Below are 20,984 nucleotides of genomic sequence, written 5' to 3'. Positions count from 1 at the left end.
AAATCTTTTTGGGAAAATATAAACTTCAACACAAGCCTCAAAGAATTCCCACAGATAAAATTCCAAAGAATCATAAAAACAAACAAAGAATTAAGAATCAATGAGTAAATAGCAGAAAGAATAGAAAACAGAATCAGACCTGAAAAGACTTCAGATATTGGTATTCGTGTAAAGCCATCTTTTTAACTGGCGTTACTACAGTCCAAAAATAAGTATGTATCTTACTAAAATAATGACATCAAAACTATTATCTCTGAATGTAATTTGACTGCCCCATCTCACTCTCCCTTCTTTCTGAATAAGCTAATGAAAATTAAAATAACTTGTCATGCCTTTTAAATTGAAATAATCTCCATATTTAGTGCTAATGAAGATAAACATATTTGGCAGAACGTCCAAAATTCTTGAAAAGGATTTAAACTACCACAGTTTTTTTTTCCCAAGCACAGTTCATTTCTAAGTAAAATAATTTGCATGCATAGAAACAAAGAATTTTATTCACCAGAATTCTAGGCAGAAGAAAATGGCGTTATCAGAGGTCAGAACTTCAGAGAGTGAATTATACTTTTCCAGAGGGCTACTCACTATATAGAAGGTCAAGTTTAGGACAAATGTGTGGAGATGGGAGAAGTGAATTGGGATGGACAGCCAGGCAGTAAAAACACTTCACAATTTCACATAAAGAGAAAATTTTCTGTAGCTCCTTTAATTATATGAATGAGAGAAATGTCTAACAATAATCTTTAAAAGCATCTTCCCACTCTAAAGATATCTGCAACAAATGCAGCTGCTGAGAGTGTACAGTTTGGGGAAAGGGAAGAGATAACTAAGGAGAAGTTTAATGAAACTTTGCTCTTTGAAGCACTGTACAAAACTCCTGAACCCAGAGCTTCTTCAAAGAAACCTGCAGTAAAAATCCAAAATTATTCCTCAAAGCCTTCAAAGACAATTGAAATCTCTTTGTACAGGACAGTGTAAAGACTGGTCCTAAAGAACCTAGTCATCCTGTTGTTACAAAGTCTCGTTTCTCAAAAACACTTTTTGCAATTAAATAATACCTTGTTTTCTAAGATCTTCATTTGTTTCTCTTTTTTTAAAACTTCACATTCAATGCTGCGAGCCTAAAAAACATTATTTGCCATCATATTTAAAATGTTAACAAAATTTCTATTTTCTTCTATGAGTTACTTTCAGAAATGGAGGTATAAAATTTAGTCTTATATTTCTACAAAAAGATACATACTCCCAGTTTATTGTGGTATCCGTTTTTTAAAAAGAAATTGTCTTTAATGTTTTTGTGTTAATGCTCATCATTCGTATTTTAATCTTAGCCCAATATCACTTTGTCATATTTTATCAACTTTCTCAGTTTATCCTAATTTTTGAAGTTGTCTTGTCAAATGTTTATAATCTTCTAAATATATCTTTTACAAACATCTGTTAATCTGAACCTCAGAAAAATCCAATGATAAAGAAAGGGCAGGTATTATTATCTCCATTTTAGAGATGAGAAAACAGGCTCGGAGAAACCATGTATGAAACAATATAAATGTCTGAACTAAGGTAGTGGATTGGGGAGAAAAGGTGTAATGAATTTCAATGTCAGGCAAATTTCTGAGAACTAGTTGCAAATTGGATTCTTTCTGGGAAACTGTTTCAATAAGTAAATTGAAATGTAACCACGGAAAAAGCTTAAATATGCTGACAACTTGTCTTGCGTTTGGGGCTTTTTTCCTTAACTCATCACTAGTATCTTGTACATTGGTAAAATACATTTAAATTCTTGGTAAAGGACTTTTATTTTACATTGAACACCAAATTCACGTTTTTTTCCCATAGCAAAAGGATTAGTGTCTTGAAGCAGCCAATGATGCAAATTTTAAGGTAGTAAATTACATAGCAAGTCTTCAGGAGATTAAATTCCTTTTTCTGGTTGAACTTAATAAATATGAAACTGAAAGAAAAATACCTTTTTGAGAGAAAAAAAAATGTGGTATAGGCTAAAGAATGTTAGAAGGCCAGAACTACTACTTCTTAGTTATATGTAGCCTTTCAAGGCCCTTTGGAAATCCGATTTCTTTTTTTTTTTTTTAAAGAATTATTTTTTTCTTTTTTTTTTTAATTATTTTTATTATATTATGTTAGTCACCATACAGTACACATCCCTGGTTTCTGATGTAAAGTTCGATGATTCATTAGTTGCATATAACACCCAGTGCACCATGCAATACGTATCCTCCTTACTACCCATCACCAGTCTATCCCATTTCCCTACCCCCCTCCCCTCTGAAGCCCTCAGTTTATTTCTCAGAGTCCACAGTCTCTCCTGCTTTATTCCCCCTTCTGATTACCCCCCCTTTCTTTATCCCTTTCTTCCCCTACCGATCTTCCTAGTTCTTATGTTTCATAGATGAGAGAAATCATATGATAATTGTCTTTCTCTGCTTGACTTATTTCACAATCTGATTTCTTAATTCATAAAATGAGGACAAAATAACTTGCAGTTAACTAAGAGAACATATATAAAGAACTAGAATGTTCCTGGTACACTATGAGCCCTTAAAAATATTAGCTCATCTCATCCTTACCATCTTAGTTATAAGATAGTCTTACAACTTTCTAAAAATAAATATGACACTCCTCAGGTCAAAACTCTTTGATAACATCAAATTCCTAAATATAGTTTATGAGGCCCTAACTAATCTGCCCTCATCTCTCCCAACCTTTATTTCCCCTATCCTTCATCTCTCCATGCTCATCTCTCTACCCTCATCTTTCCCTACTCTCTCCACTATTACTACTCTCTTAAACTGCACCTTTCAGCCAAGATGAACTTTTCATAGTTGTTTAAACATGACACTCTCTCATACTCTGTATATAGTACATTTGTGTGTGCTTATAATTTATAATACTCTTCTCCCTGATATATTTGTGTTCACCCCTCTGCCATCCACTAATTCCTGTTAATCTTAAGCTTCAAACTGAATGTCGCTTCTTCCAGGAAGCTTGTCCTGACTCAACTTTTGATTAGATGCTCCTTGTATAGGCTCCAATAGCAATTATATAGAGGAGCTATTTTGGTCTTGGCCACCATTCTTTCCTGAGAAGACTCCATTACTGTAAATTCCACAGTAATCCTACTAAATCCATGTAGTTTGATGGAAGCTAATCTGTCTCCAGGAGTAGGTAGGTATGCAGCTCAGGCTTCACCAAATTAGTCTACCCCTTAACCACAACGACTAACTCAGGAAGAAGTAAGTAAACTAGGCCAAAGTCCTCTCCAAGATTTTTTTTTCCAGAGCTTTCAAGACACTTTTTTAAAGCCTTCCAACTAGTTCCAGTACCTTTCACATCTCCCCATTCCATTCTTAAAAATTAAAAATGTGACTTCCCTAATTAAAAAAAAAAAAAAACAGCATTAATTGGATCACACATTATTCACCAGAACAAATGAAGTCCAAACTGGGCACCCAGAACAGTGCCTGGCACAGGTAGATAGCTAATAATATGTGCTGAGTGAATGAAAAAACACAGTCAAGGCCTTCACAATCCAGCTTGATCTTTCTATTTTGGCAAATCTTTTCCCCACTATGTATATTGTATACTATCATCATGTCACATACTTTGTACTAGTCCACTTTTGAGACATTCTTCCCTAAAAACCTTCCTAGCTCGGCTTGTTGAAATCATATCCACCAGAGCACAACACACTTATCAATTTATCAGTATGTTCTTTACCACTAAAACATGAACCCTTCTAGCCTAAAAATGTAAATCAACATTAAATATTGAGCATCTATGAAAGAAATTTGGAATTATGCCACTATTTCTTCTAGATATAAACCATATAAGCAAATAACCCAACTTTGCCTATAGTTTTAAGGTCAACAGCCTACAACAGTCCCTATATTGAGAACATACTTCACTTTATTTTTTTTTAGACATGTGGTGTTGATTTTATGATTTGAAATTCTGTTATACAATTTATATTAAATATAACATACATTTTCTTCACTCTTGTCCAATTTACACTTAACTTCGTCTCCTTTCTGTTTTAGCTCTTCTCTCACAGATTCCAGTTCATTCCTTAAAGGAAATGGAAGAATGACATTGTAAAAAAAAATCATATTTTTTGTTTTACTCCTTTTCTGGGATTTCTTAAAATGGTTGACTATGATACTTTTTTGGTTGGTTTAAATTTTCATTTTGTTTGGTAATTTTTTGTGCATTAATGTCAACAGGCATGCTTCCTCTCCTATACTTAAATTACTTTATACATTTAATTTGAAACTAATTATCTAGAGTCCTTTATCCATTAAAAAAAGAAAAGTCAAGATTTCACTTTACTCTTTTCTTAAAGAAGTCATAAATTAGTCATCATTCTAAGATGCAGTCATAACTTTATACAAATAAATTAGGGACAGAAATGCAAGTGATTTTAATGAAGAACTACATGACTGAGACATTTACATAGACAGATATCCTTATGTAGAGAGAGAGTATCTCTGGAAACACACACATGAAACAGTGATATCTCTGGGATGGGAAACTAGATAGCAGCAAGACAAAGGGAAGACAGTTTCCTTTCCCCATGTTCCCTTTTGTCACTTTGAATTTTGTGCCACATGCATGTATTATCTTTTCAAAATTTTTTAAATTAAAAATCTGCCTGTTGCACATGAACGTAATGGTATTTTTGTCTCAGATCAATGAAGCTATTTCTAATTATAGTCTCCCTGGTTAACATTAATATGTTGCTGGGTTTAGCCTGTATGCACAGAATATTATTCAATCACATGGAATAATTGGCCTTGTAAAAACTGAATCCAGGATATTTACTCTATTAAATTTTTAATTGGCATATTCTTACTTTTCCTATATATTTATATTTACAGTTCTGTAATTCCATAGAGTAGGTACATGTACAAAAAGATATTATCCAAATAATCTGAATTCTCTTAAATATAAAGCAGCCTTTCCCTAAGATAGGTCTTCACTTTTTATCCTCAAAATGCAAAGTGCCTTAGTCACAGAAATTCAATCTAAAAATAACAGCTACTTCTCAAGGAGAAAACCGAGCAAAAACAACTAAAGCAATCATTAGAAATACAATAAAAGACTTTCCAAACCTAGGTAACAATAACAGTTATGTGGCCAGGAACTGTACACAGCACTTTATTCATACTGACCCCATATAACTCAATCCTGTATGTTAACCAAATATAAAAAACCAAAACTTAATACTTCGAGAATATAAGTACAAACAAGAGCCCCCAAATATTTGGAAATCATCTAAGTTACTAATGGATTAAAAGGAAACAAAATACAAAAACATGTTACTTAGAAAATAAATATAAAAATACTATATATCAAAACCCAAGTCATAGATCCATAGCTGTGTTAAGAAGTAAACTGCTATATTGAAATGTTTTTATTATTTGAAAAAGAGAAAGAAAAACTAAATATCAATATACCAATTTGAAAAAGAACTAAAGAAAAGATTAATATTAGATTTCAAACAGGCAAAAAATTTCTAAGTAGAAAAGCAATATGAAAAATTACCCCTCCCCTCAAAAAAAAAGACAATTAGATCTAATACAAAATCAAAACTTATACACAACAAAAAATTACCCAAAGTGAAAGGAAGACAAGTTGGGGAAAATATGTACTGTAAATAAAATAAGATAAAGGATTACTATATTTTTTAAAGCTTAAATAAATCAGTAAGAAAACAATTAAGACCTCAAAATATTAATGGGGAAGAGATACAGGCAATTTTAGAAATAAGAAATTCTAGCAAGCAAACATAAAAAATTCCAAACCTTCCGCAAAAAATGAAAGTTACAAATCATAAGAACGATGAGTTGTTTTTATGTTATATTATCAAATAAATTCATGATAATACCCAAAACAAATTAAAAGATTTTAGAACCATCATTTTCATACAATAGCAGCTGTACTATATGGTTTACAACCAGTATAACCCATTAGAAACCATTTGACTATTAAAAGTTATTGAAACAATTATTCCAGTAACTCAGGAAATTGTATTCCTTGAAACGTATCCTATCAAATTCAAAATAAGGAGAAAACCTGTATGTGCCAAAATGTTGACTACGGTACTATTTATGATAGTGGAAAACTAGAAAATGTAAATATCTAAAAACAAAAAGGATTAAAATAAATACTGTTATATCCACTTGACTGGTTTATAGGCATTAAAACAGATGATTGTGAAAACACCTAGAAACATGGACAATGTTTAAAAATGTTAATTTTTTAAAAAATTTCTCTTCTAAATTTTCTTGTATATAATTACTTTCTTAAATACTAAATATAAGAAAGTTCAGGATGCTTTAAAATTAATCTCTAAGGCTAATCTCACTATTTCAACACTAAGAACAAAAGATACTATTACAATTTTATTTTTAAGCAGAACTCCAACATAGTAGTTCTAATTTTTTACTTTATACCATATTCAACATTAAGTATTATCTAAATTAACTATAACAAATTAACAGAAAAGAAATACTAAAATCTTTTGCCAGACAAAAAAAGCCAACTCATTAGTCTTGCCTTAACTGTGTTTCCATTTCTTCCAGTTTTTCTATTTGTTTCAACATCCTTTCTTCTTGCTTTTTGCTATTCTAAGGAAATAATCAATGTTGTTTATATTATTTTGTTTCAACAAAAATAACACTGAAACTATTATTTAAAACCTTTATCTGTCAGCATAAAATTCATTTAGTTATATATAAAACAAGACAATGGGCTATTTACCTTGCAAAGTTCCACACTATTTTTCCAGCCTTATTTTAATTATTCCCCTAACAATCTCTATATAGCAGCTAAAAAAACGAGTCTTACTTGCTGTTTCCCAGTGATAATTTAAGCCTTCTATCCTCTGTTCATATTGTTGTGACTTCAAGGAATGCTTTTCCATTCACTGTTACCTACTGAACTCATAGTTATTCATATTTTAAGGCCAAAAGTCAATGCTATACTCTCTCTGAAGCCTTCTCTTCCACCAAGGCAGAAGTAATCCTGTCAGTTCTGCTAACACCTGGTCCCCAAAACAACACATATAACATAGTATGTTGTTTAAGTTATTTGAGCATTTAGTTTTTCTACTGAGCCATAAGAACTTAAAGAGGAAGATATTTTATTCACCATTGTATCCTCCATATTCTTACATGATTTACTTAATAAATACTTGTTGAATAAATACTTCATAAAAATCTTGATGCTTAAAATTAGATTAACTTTATCAATGGGTAGTCTCTATATTCTGTTGCCCATTATCACCATCAAAATCAATATGCATATTTTTCTTCTGAAACAAAGTATCAGCTCTAACATAATCAGATTTTAAAGGTTAAAAAATCTTGGAAGGTCATCTATTCTAATACCCTAATTTTACAGGTTAGAAAACTAAGTCACGGGGTGCCTGGGTAGCGCAGTCGTTAAAGCGTCTGCCTTCGGCTCAGGGCGTGATCCCGGCGTACCGGGATAGAGTCCCACATCGGGCTTCTCAGCTATGAGCCTGCTTCTTCCTCTCCCACTCCCCCTGCTGTGTTCCCCCTCTCTGTCACATAAATAAATAAAATCTTTAAAAAAAAAAAAAAAAAGGAAAGAAAACTAAGTCACTGGTACTTTCTTTATCAACTCACATCAATATCTTCTTGTTGTTTCTTGATTTCTAGGGCCATATCACTTGTTTCTTGTGCTAGTTCTTTGTTCTCCAGTGAAAGCCTGTTGCAGCTTGCATTTAGTTCAGTAGTCTTAAGCCTATTTTTTAAAAACATGTCAGACCTAAATATTTACCTATTAAATTATATGATGTGGAATTTAATTCAAGATAATCTTAGGGTAAAGGGAGAAAGGGCTGGGAGTATAAATAAGATTGGCCATTAGTTAATTTCTGAAGCTGAATGATATGTAATGAAGCAGCATGTACCTTATTTCCTCTACTTTGTATTAAGTTTAAAATTTTCTATGAGTTTTTCAAGATGTCATATTTCCTTGAATATTCCCTACACGCCTCATGCCCCATATTTCTCCACAAATTTTGAAGTATATATTATTTCCTTCATATAATTTTTTGTCTATAGTATACTGTCTCTTAGAAACTATTCCAAACTTCTGGTGATTTGATTAAAGTTGTACATGAGGCATGAACTATTTTTAACAAAATATTTTCATTAAAATAAATAAAACTAGGTTTAACTTCTGTGCATAACACCTGAACTGCTCTTATAAGGTCTCAAATGCTCTACACTGGAAGAGAGATTACTGCTATTATTGGTTGCAGTCAGGATCCATTTTAAGTAAAAGAAGGGGACTGTGGCTCTATGGAATGATTTCAGCAGCACCTATTATCTTCTCCTACTTACCAGTACTGGAAACTTATCAAAGAGTAGATTAAAAAAGGCAAGTTTGAAAAAGAAAACATACCAAGGATAACACAAATTTATACCAAAGTATAAACTAACCAGTCCATTTATTAAAAGGAATTTTGACTAATAGATGAATTTTACCCATAGTTCAATGACCTGCATTTATTTTGGTCACTTCAACAAAACAAACCTATGAAATAATTTAACAAAACAACCAAAATAACTAGGTAGAACTGCAAATGATTATTTTTATCAGGAACTAAATATCTCCAAGAAAAGTAACATAGTGATCTTCTAAAGAAGTTTTCAACTTTATGATGTACTCTTTTTATGTTAATGATATATATATTTCATTGCTAATTTAATTAACAATGAAATTAATAAATTATTTTGATCTCTAATTAGGAATAAAATACAACTTCAACTCCATTCAAATAAATATTGAATATAACTTACTTATTATTAACTATCAGAAACCTTAGAAATTGAATACGTAGCTTATAGATAGAAAACTTACTTCTCATTTTCAAGCTCAGTTTTCAGCTCTTCAGCCTGTTTGGAATAATGCTGTTCACTTGTCGCAATAGCAGTTAGCTGTATTTCCAAATCATGTACTTTTTCCTGGAAAATGTGTATAAATCACAGCAAAGATTTTTTTTTGCAATTTTCTTATTTAAAAGTATGGCTATTTTGTAATCAAGTCATATATTTAGCAATATTTTGGTAAGAAATATCAAAATTTTAAAATTTAATAGATTTAATGACAAAACCATTGTAATTTTAGAACCAAAGAGCAATGACAAATATAATTTAAGTGAACTGCATCTTGGTATTCTAAAGCTCAACCAGTAAAATCATATATTTACCTATTATAAAATATTTTCATCAATTTTACTCTACCAGGTAAGTAATCTCAATTAAAATCTTATATTAAGAAAGAATATATTAATTAATGAAATCAGGTAGAATCTTAAAAACTAAGCTGTTCTGGGGGCACCTGGCTGACTCAGTCAGTTAAGCGTCTGACTTGAGCTCAGGTCATGATCTCGGGATCCTGAGATCAAGACCCACATCCAGCTCCATGTTCAGCAGAGAGTCTGCTTGTCCCTCTCCCTTCCCCTATGCCCTTTCCCCTGCTTGTGCTAATAAATAAATAAAATCTTCGGAAAAAAAAAACAAAAACCTAAGCAGTTCTTATTATAAAAAGTTACAATATAATGCTATTATGTACTGAAAAAATACTTTTAAAATAAAAATACATTCTAAAATTATTGTATGAGCACTATAAAAATTTTTATAAATGAAGAACCTAAAGTGAAATTTTAAATGTATAAATTAAGAAATATTGAACATCAAAAATGTGATTGTTATAAACCACAGCATTATGCATACTACTGATATCTTAATGTTGACCTTTCTCACATTATAATATGAAGATTCTCTAGATTTCTTTCAAATCAATCATTAGTATATTAAATGTAGCAGGAAGACTTCCTCTGAAAGGAATTTTGAGAAGAAATCCTTCACAAAGTTAATAGCTATACCACAATTAATTCTGTAAATCTGTCCTCTACTAACAAAAAGTTGGAAAGAAAAATATGTCTTTTTTAAACAAACCTCTCTGGTTTGGAGAAGACCAGTTAGTTCTTCTTCTACTCCTTTTAATTCTTCAGCAATCTTCTCAAATTGTTTCTTTTCATCTAAAAGCTTTTGATTTCCTGCCTATTTAAGAACATTAACAAATCATGAAAGCCAAAGCACACACATATGTAAAATAATCAAACTGCCTAACTAGAGCAAAGAGAATTATAAGTTTCTCTCTGGCTAAATTTAAAAAAAGGGAGAGAGAGAGAGAGAGAAACCAAGTCATAATTGAGTAAACTCCTAAACTATATATGACGACAGAAGAGTCAAAGGATGGAGCCCTTAACTTTTTCATTGAAGAAAAAAAAAATCATACAGGTCATTGAATTCAAACCTTATCTTATACATAAATTACTCCAATTTATTAGCATTTATTAGTCACTCACTAGTCCATCAATCCTGTTTGTCCTTATACTAAAATGTGCTTCCCTATAACTTTTACGCAATGGTCGTTGTTCTGCCTTCCTTAGTCACATAGAAGTCTAGTTCCTTTTTTACACGATAGCTAACAAATACTTGAAGAGAGTTATCAACACTCCCAAACTTTTCTCTTACCTATTCTAAAATCTCTAATTCTTATTATCATTCTTCTGATGAAATGGTTTTGCTTTATTCCCTCAGGATGGACTCACTTTGTCAATATTCAATTTTAAATAAGGTATCAAGAATTAAATTCAGGGGCGCCTGGGTGGCACAGCGGTTAAGCGTCTGCCTTCGGCTCAGGGCGTGATCCCGGCGTTATGGGATCGAGCCCCACATCAGGCTCCTCTGCTATGAGCCTGCTTCTTCCTCTCCCACTCCCCCTGCTTGTGTTCCCTCTCTCACTGGCTGTCTCTATCTCTGTCAAATAAATAAATAAAATCTTTAAAAAAAAAAAAAAGAATTAAATTCAATGTTCTAGACAACCAAGATGAACAACCTACAGTCCATATGCTAAATCCAGCCACTGCTTGTTTTTAACAAAGTCTTACTGTAATACAGCCAATATATTTATGTATTGTATATTCCCATTTTGCCTTATAACAACAAAGTTGAAAAGCTACAACAGAGATCAATATGGCCCACAAAGCCTAAAAATTTGCTACTGGCTGTTTAGATAAAAATTTTGTCAACCTTCACTTTAGATGAGTCCCATACAATAGGACTTTCTGCAATAATAGGAACATATGGTAGAAACTGAGCACTTCAAATGTGGCTATTGGAGCTGAGGAAGTGACTTTTTAAATTTGGTCTACTTTAATTAATTTAAATTTAAATGCCACATTTGGCTAGTATCTACTGTACTGGATAGCATAGTCTAGAAATTGAGCAAGATGAAGTATAAAACAACCATTTTTCTTAAGTTATGGGTACTTAATTACTATCAATTCCTCCTGTTATTCAACAGAGTGTGTGTGTGTGTGTGTGTGTGTGTGTGTGTGTGTCTTTCTTATTTTGGGATCTAGTTTTGTTTTGTTTTGTTTTGTTTTTAACAAGCAGACCAAAACAAACCCAGCATCTAGGTTTTTTTGGTTTTGTTGTTGTTGTTGTTGCTGTCATTGTTTTTGTTGTCTTTTTCTCCTCCTTTCTTCTTTTCTGAACAAAATGATGACACAGAGAAATTCACCCCAAAAGAAAGAACAGGAGGTAGTACTCATAGCCAAGGATTTAATCAATACAGATATAAGTAAGATGTCTGAACTACAATTTAAAACAACGATTATAAAGATACTAGCTGGGCTTGAAAAAAGCATAGAAGACACTAGGGGATCTCTTACTATAGAGATAAAAGAACTAAAATCCAGTCAGGCCAAAATTAAAAATGCTATAATTGAGATGCAGTCCCAAGTGGAGGAAATAAAAACCAGGATGAACGAATCAGAAGAGTGAATCAGTGATACAGAAGATTAAATTATGGAAAATAATGATGCTGAAAGAAGAGGGAAAGAAAACTATTAGATCACAAAGGTAGACTTAGGGAACTCAGCAATTCCATAAAGTGAAATAATATCCATACTATAGGGGTCACCGAAGAAGCAGAGTGGGCAAAAAGGGGCAGAAGGTTTATTTGAACAAATTATAGTTGAGAACTTCCCTAATCTGGGGAAGAAAACAGGCATTCAATTCCAAGAAGCACAGAGAGCTATCCTCAAAATCAACAAAAATAGGTCAACACCTCAACATATTATAGTGAAACTTGCAAATTACAAAGGTAAAGATAAAATCCTGAAAGCATCTCAGGACAAGAGGTTCTTAACCTACAAGGGTAGACACATATGGCTGGCAGCATGCCTGTCCATAGAGTCCTGACAGGCCAGAAAGGACTGGCAGGCTATATTCAATGCACTAAATGGGAAAAATATGCAGCCAAGAATACTTTACCCAGCAAGGCTGTCATTCAGAATAGAAGCAGAAAGAAAGTTTCCAAGACAAACAAAAACTAAAGGAATTCATGAACACTAAACCAGCCCTGCAAGAAATATCAAAAGGGAACCTTTGGGCAGAAAGATAGACCAAAAGTAACAAAGACCAGAAAGGAACAGAGACAATCTACAGGAGGAGTAACTTTACAGGTAATACAATGGCATTAAATTCATATCTTTCAATAATTACTCTGAATGTAAATGGACTAAATGCTCCAAACAAAAGATACAGGGTATCAAAATGGATTTAAAAAAAAAAAAAAAAGACAAGACCCATCAATATGCTGCTTACAAGAGACTCCTTTTATTTTTTTTTAATAATAATTTTTTATTATGTTAGTCACCATACAGAAGGGGGGAGGAACCATGAGAGACTATGGACTCTGGGAAACAAGAGACTCATTTTAGACCCAAAGACACCATCAGATTGAAAATGAGGGGGTGGAGAACCATTTATCACTCTAATAGACATCAAATGAAAGCTAGAGTAGCCATCCTTATATCAGGTAAACAAGATTTTAAACCAAAGACTGTAATAAGAAATGAAGAAAGACACTATATCATAATAAAGGGGTCTATCTGACAAGAAGATCTAACAATTGTAAATATTTATGCCCCCAACGTGGGATCAGCCAAATACACATATCAATTAAAAACAAATTGAAGAGACTCATTGATAATAACAATAGTAGCAGACTTTAACACCTCACTTACAGCAATGGACAGATCATCTAAGCAGAAGATCAACAAGGAAACAAGAGCTTTGAATGACACACTGGACCAGATGGACTTAACAGATATATTCAGAGCATTTCATCCTAAAGCAGCAGAATACACATTCTTTTCAAGTGCACATGTAACATTCTCCAGAATAGATATACTGGGTCATAAATCAGGACTCAACCAGTACAAAAAGACTGAGATCATACCCTAGGTATTTTCAGACCACAGTACTATGAAACTTGAAGTGAACTGCAAGAAAAAATTGGAAGGACCACAAATACAAAGCAGTTAAAAAATATCCTACTAAAGAATGAATGGGTCAACAAGGATATTAAAGAAGAATTTTAAAAAATACATGGAAGCAAATGAAAATGAAAACATGACAGTTCAAAACCTTTGGGATGCAGCAAAGGCAGTCATAAGAGGGAAGTATATAGCAATACAGGCCTTCCTCAAAAAGCAAGAAAAGTCTCAAATACACAACCTAACCTTATACCTAAAGGAGCTTGAAAAAGGACAGCGAATAAAGCTTAAATCCAGCAGGAGACGAGAAATAATAAAGATTAGAGCCGAAATAAATGACTAGAAATTAAAAAAAAAAAAAAAGAACAAATCAACAAAACTAAGAACTGGTTCTTTGAAAGAATTAACAAGATTGATAAACCCCGGGCCAGACTTATCAAAAAGAAAAGAGAAAGGACCCAAATTTTAAAAATCACCAGTGAAAAAGGAGAGATCACAACCAACACCACAGAAATACAAACAATTATAAAAGAATATTATGAGCAATTATATGCCAACAAATTAGGCAATCTGGAAGAAATAGATACATTCCTAAAAACATATACACTACAAAAACTAAAATGGGAATAAATAGAAAACCTGTCCAGACCCATATCCAGCAAGGAAATTGAAGCAGTAATAAAAAATGTCCCAACAAAAAAGAGTCCAGGGCCAGATGGTTTCCCAGTGGATTCCTACGAAACATTTAAAAAATTAGTATCAATTCTTTCGAAACTGTTCCAAAAAAAATTGAAATGGAAGGAAAACTTCCAAACTCGTTCTATGAGGCCAGCATTACCTTGATCCCAAAATCACACAAAGACCCCACTAAAAAGGAGAATTACCAACATCCCTGATGAACATGGATGCCAAAATTCTCAACAAGATACTAGCTAATAGGATCCAACAGTACATTAAAAGAATTATTCACCATGACCAAGTGGGATTTATTCCTGGGCTCTAGGGGTAGTTCAACATCCACAAATCAATCAACATGATACACCACATTAATAAAAGAAAGAATAAGAACCATATGATCCTCTCAATAGATGCAGAAAAAGCATTTGATAAAATACAGCATCCTCTCTTGATAAAAACCCTCCACAATGTAGGGATAGAGGGAACATAGCTCAACATCATAAAAGCCATATATGGAAGACCCACAGTGAATATTACCCTCAACAGGTGAAAAACTTAGAGCTTTTCCCCTAAGGTCAGGAACATGACAAGTATGTCCACTCTTAACACCGTTGTATAACAGTAGTAGAGTTCTAGCCTCAGCAATCAGACAACAAAAAGAAATAAAAGGCATCCAAATAGTCAAAAAAGAAGTCAAACTTTCACTCTTCCCAGACAACAGGATACTCTATGTAGAAAACCTGAAAGACTCCACCAAAAAACTGCTAGAACTGATACAGGAATTCAGCAAAGTCACAGGATATAAAATCAATGGACAGAAGTCTGTTGCATTTCTATACACTAACAATGAAGCAGCAGAAAGAGAAATCAAAGAATTGATGCTATTTATAATTGCACCAAAAATCATAAGATACCTAAGGAATAAACCTAATGAAAGAGGGAAAAGATCTTTACTCTGAAAACTATACAACACTTATGAAAGAAATTGAGGAAGACACAAAGAAATGGAAATATGCTCATGGATCAGATGAACAAATATTGTTAAAATGTCTATGCTACCCAAAGCAATCTATAGATTCAGTGCTATCCCTATCAGAATGCCACCAGCATCTTTCACAGAGCTAGAACAAACAATTCTAAAAAAATTTTTTTAAAGATTTTATTTATTTATTTGAGAGAGAGAGCAAGAGAGCACAAGCTGGGGGAGCAGCAGAGGGAGAGGGAGAAGCAGGCTCCCTGCTGAGCAGGAAGCATGATGTGGGGCATGATCCCAGGATACTGGGATCATGACCTAAGGCAAAGGCAGATGCTTAATGACTGAGCAACCTAGGCTCCCCCAGAAACAATTCTAAAATTTATATGGAACTGGAAAAGACCCCAAATAGCTAAAGCAATCTTGAAAAAGAAAAGCAAAGCTGGAGGCATCACAATTTCAGACTTCAAGCTGTATTACAAAGCTATAATCATCAAGATGGTATGGTACTGGCACAACAACAGACACACAGATCAATGGAACAGAACAGAGAACCCAGAAATGGACCCTCAACTCTATGGCCAACTCATCTTGGACAAAGCAGGAAAGAACATCCAATGGAAAAAAGACAGTCTTTACAACAAATTGTGCTGGAAAAATTGGACAGCCTCATGAAGAATGAAACCAGACCATTTTCTTACACCATACATAAAAATAAATTCATAATGGATGAAAGACCTAAATGTGAGATAAGAATCCATCGAAATCCTAGAGGAGAACACAGGAAGCCACATTTTTTACCTCAGCTGCAGCAACTTCTTGCTAGACACATCTCCAGAGGCAAGGGAAACAAAAGCAAAAATGAACTATTGGGACTGCATAAGGATAAAAAGCTTTTGCACAGGAAATAATCAACAAAACTAAGAGGCAACCCACAGAATGGGAGAAGGTATTCACAAATGACATATCAGATAAAGGGCTAGTATCCAAAATCTATAAAGAAATTATCACTCAACACCCAAGAAACAAAAACCCAGTTAAGAAATGGGCAGAAGATATGAACAGATATTTTTCCAAAGAAGACATCCAGATGGCTAACAGACACAAGAAAAAACGGTCAATATCACCCGGCATCAGGGAAATGCAAATTAAAACCACCTGTCAGAAGACTAAAATTAACAACTCAGGAAACAACAGATGTTGGTGAGGATTCAGAGAAAGGGGAACCCTCTCACACTGTTGGTGGGAATGCAAATTGGTGCAGCCATTCTGGAAAACAGTATGGAGGCGCCTCAAAAAGTAAAAATAAAACTACCCCTCGACCCAGCAATTGCAACTACAAGGTATTTATCCAAAGGATACAAATATAGTGATTTGAAGGGGTACATGCACCCCAATGTTTAGAGCAGCAATGTCCACAATAACCAAACTATGGAAAGAGCCCACATGTCCATCAACAGATGAATGGATAAAGAAGATGTGGTACAAATACAATGGAATATTAGTCATCAAAAAGAATGAAATCTTGCCATTTGCAATGATGTGGACAGAACTACAGGGTATTATGCTAAGCGAAATAGAGAAAGACAAATACTGTATGATATCACTCATATGTGGAATTTAAGAAACAAAACTGATCAACATAGGGGATGGGAAGGAAAAATAAAATAAGATAAAAACAGAGAGAAAGGCAAACCATAAGAGACTCTTAACTCTGGGAAACAAACTGAGGGTTGCTGGAGGGGAGGAGAGTGGGGGGATAGGATAATTGGGTGACAGGCATCAAAGAGCGCACTAGATGTAATGAGCACTGGGTATTATATGCAACTGATGAATCATTAAATTCTACCCCTGAAACTAATAATACACTATATGATAATTGAATTTAAATAAAAACTTTTTTTAAAAACCTACTAATTGTACTTAAAGAGTCTGAATTTTATTGGTAGGCAATGTGGAACTATTTACAGTTTTGATATGGCATAGAACATGATTGTATTTGTTATTTGAAAAGCTAACTCTAGCAATAGTGCATAAAACACCCATTTATACATAGGCTACATATATCCATATATATAAGTATCTACAAATATAAAGACTAATACAGGTTGAAAGACATACCATGCAAATCATAAACATTCTTCAAGACAAAAGGATACTATCAGAGACAGAGATATTTAATAATGATCAAAGATCAATTTGTCAGGAAGATATAATAGTTTTATATGAATGTGAGGCTTACAACAGAAATTCAAAATATGTGAAGCAAACATTGACATAAATAGAAAGAAACAATTACCAAATCAAAATCAGAGATCTTAACACCTCTCTCTCAGTAAATAATAGAACAGGACCAAAAAAAAAAAAAAAAATCAACACCACAGAAGATTTTCAAACATCATCCCAACTATACCTAACAATAGCAGGGTACACATTCTTTACAAGTACTAAGAACATTTACTAAGTTATATTACATCCTTAACAAATTTAAATAATAAAGTATATTCTCTGACCATAATGGAATTAAACTAGAAATGAATAACAGAAATAAAACAGGAAAATCTCCAAATACATGGAAATTAAATAACAGACTTCTAAATAACCCCAGGGTCAAAAAGGAAATCAAGAAATTAGAAGATATTTTAAGCTAAATGAAAATGAATATACAATGTAACAAAATTTGTGGGATGCAGCTAAAGAGATGATTAAAGAAAATTTATAGCATTAAATGCTCATATTGGAAAAGAAAGTTCTCAAAACAACCATCTGTTTCCATCTTAAGAACCTAGAAAAAGATCAAAATAAACCCAAAGCAAGCAGAAGGTAGGAAACAGTAAAGGAGAAGAAATCAATGAAACTGAAAATAGAAAAACAGTAGAGAAAAATCAACAAAACAGAAAGCTTGTTATTTGAAAAGATCAGTAAAATTAATAAACTTCTATCAGGATTGCAAAGAAAAAAAAGAAAAGACACAAATCATCAATATTAGTAATGAAAGTAAGGGTAAACACTATAGACTCCATAGACATTTAAAAAATAACAGGGAATGCTACAAATAACTCCATGCACAGAGAGTTGACAACTTCAATGAAATGGACTAATTCCTTAAAAACCACAAACTACCAAAATCACCTAAGATTAAACAGGTAACCTGAATAGTTCCACAATAATGATAGACATTAGATTCATCATGATTAAAGGATTAAAGGATGCCAAAAAAGAGTCTTTAAGTTTAGATGATTTCACCAGAAAATTCTACCAAATGTTTAAGGAAGAACTAACACTAATTCTACACTATCTCTTCCAGAAAACAGAAATGAAAGAAATGCTTCCCAACTCATTTTCTGAGGTCAGAAATAGCCTAATTCCAAAACCAGACAAAGACAATCAAAGAAAACTATAGGCTTCCCATGAACACTAAAATAAAAATCCTCAACAAAATATTAACAAATCAAATTCAACAATATAGGAAAAGAAAAATATACCACACCAACTGGGATTTATCCCAAGAATGCAAGGCTAGTTCAATACTTGAAAACCAATCAATGTACTACTACATACACCACATTAATATTCTAAAAAAGAAAAACCACATATCAGTACACACAGAAAAAGCATTTGACAAAATTCAACAGAGATTCATAATAAAACACTGTCAAAAAACTAAGAATAGAAGGGCACTTCTCGGGGCGCCTGGGTGGCACAGCGGTTAAGCGTCTGCCTTCGGCTCAGGGCATGATCCCAGCGTTATGGGATCGAGCCCCACATCAGGCTCCTCCACTATGAGCCTGCTTCTTCCTCTCCCACTCCCCCTGCTTGTGTTTCCTCTCTCGCTGGCTATCTCTATCTCTGTCAAATAAATAAATAAAATCTTTAAAAAAAAAAAAAAAAAGGGCACTTCTACGAAAAAAATCCTATTATCAACATCATACTTAATGGTGAAACACTGAATGTTTTTCCCTTAAGATCAAAACATCAAAGATATACATGTTTACCACTCCTGTTCAAGATCATATTATAAGTCTGATCCAGTGCAGTTAGATAAAAATAAAAGAACTACAACTGTCCTTATTTGCAGACAAATGACTCTCTATGTAGAAAATTATAAGGAGTGTGCAAAAAACTCTTAGAACTAATAAATGATTTTATAGCAAGACTGCATGATACAAGGTCAGTGCATAAAGCAATCATATTCCCATCTACCAGCAATGTACAACTGGAAAAATATTTTTAAATACATTTAAAATACCTTCAAGAAAGGAAATATTTAGGTACAAATATAATGTAACATGTACAGACCTGTACGCTGAAAACTACAAACTGCTAATTAAAGATTCAAGGAAGATCTATACAAATGGACAAATAGATACCCTGTTCATGTTTTAGGAGACTCAACATAAGTAACAACAGCAATTCAGTCCAACTTGATCTATAGATTTCACACAATTACTATCATAATTCTGGCAGGATTTTTGTAGATACAGACAAGCTGAAAATCTATATGATAAAGGAACTAGAATAGCTAAAAATTTTGAAAAAGAATAATAAAGCTGGAGGAATCACACTACCCAAACCTAAGACCAACTACAAAGCTATAGTAATCAGGACATCATTTATTGGTGAATTGATAATAGATCAAGAAAACAGAAATAGTCCAGAAACAGATCCACACAAATATGGCCAATTGATTTTTATAAATGTGCAAAAGCAACTCAACGGAAAAAAGGAATTTTTTCAACAAATGCTAATATCCCCCTAGATCAATCCATAGTATTTAAATCTTAAATATCTCTCAAAATCATCCATTTTTTTCTCACCACCACCTCCCAGCCTAAGCTATAATCATCTCTCCTCTGGCTATTGTGATTGTCTGTCTACTTAACTGTTCTATCTTAATACACTGTTCTCAATATTGCAAAGCAAATGAGCTTTTCAAAATGCAAACCAAGTCACTACTGAAATTCTTCAGAGCTTTCCATTCCTTAGTATAAATATAAAATTATCCTGATATGATTCAAAAGGCCATGAATTGCCACGCTCCTACTACCTAACTCTCTAGGCTCATTTTGCACCACTCTTCTTTTCACTCCATGTTGCACTCACCATACTCCTTCCTATCAAAGGACCTTTACACATAATATGTCCTCTACCTGATAAGCTCTTCCTTCCTTATCTGGATTTCAGTTCAAACTTTACTTTTTCAAAAAAAGGCTCTTCTGACCTAACTAGTTCAAATCCCTTTATTATAGGCCTCATAGCACTCCCTTTATTAGCACTTTCCTTAATTGCCTTTGTCACCATTTTAATATTACCTTTCAGTAACCGCTTATATTTAAGTGTGATATTTCATGACTGTAGTTCCACAAAAGCAGCATATGCATCCATTCACTCCCAAATGTACCCCTAGAGTACAGCATAACAGAAACTCAACATATGTTTGCGAAATGGGCAAATATATTGTTCTATTTATTCCTTACAACTACCCCATTAGATATGTACAATTATTTCCCCTATTTCATAGATGGAGAACTGAGGCATCAAGAATTTAGTTAATTTGCTCTCAGTCATATAGCTAAGAAGTAAAGAGCTGGATAGCAATAGAAACATTACAATTTTAAAGACCAAAATATTGTGTTCCATTGCTGTCCAAATTTAACAAAACCCTAAACCAATCCTTATCTGCATAGGAGTGAATCTTTATAGTAAAAATAATGCTTAGTATTCATTCATTCAACAAATACTTATAAAGTATCAGTCACTGTGCTAAGTAAGTACTAAAGTTACAAGGAAAACAGGGCATGTGTTCTTAGCCCTTATGCGAGCATACCTTCATACCGCTATTTATTCACTGAGGATCTACTATATACCACCTACTGTGCTAAGGGGGAGTCAAAGCGTGAATAAAGCTTTAAACAATTATACCAA

At 33.1% G+C, this 20,984-nt stretch overlaps 1 protein-coding gene across 1 annotated transcript in view; it reads right to left on the bottom strand.

The window, feature by feature from the left end:
- Positions 1-20,984, bottom strand: part of SYCP1 (synaptonemal complex protein 1) — a 120,748-nt gene that overhangs the window by 48,621 nt on the left and 51,143 nt on the right. The window contains exons 17-22 of the mRNA XM_087865756.1: positions 10,014-10,118; positions 8,914-9,017; positions 7,671-7,788; positions 6,577-6,647; positions 4,005-4,086; positions 1,059-1,121 (exon numbers count right to left, since the gene is read on the bottom strand). Of these exons, the coding sequence (XP_087721882.1) occupies positions 1,059-1,121; positions 4,005-4,086; positions 6,577-6,647; positions 7,671-7,788; positions 8,914-9,017; positions 10,014-10,118 (543 nt within the window). The remainder of the gene's footprint in view (positions 1-1,058; positions 1,122-4,004; positions 4,087-6,576; positions 6,648-7,670; positions 7,789-8,913; positions 9,018-10,013; positions 10,119-20,984) is intronic.

Source organism: Ursus americanus, chromosome 12 (genome assembly GCF_024610735.1).
Source record: "Ursus americanus isolate L20-20 chromosome 12, mUrsAme1.1.p, whole genome shotgun sequence".
In the NCBI taxonomy this organism is placed as follows: Eukaryota; Metazoa; Chordata; class Mammalia; order Carnivora; family Ursidae; genus Ursus; species Ursus americanus.
This window is presented reverse-complemented; position numbering and strand designations above follow the sequence as displayed.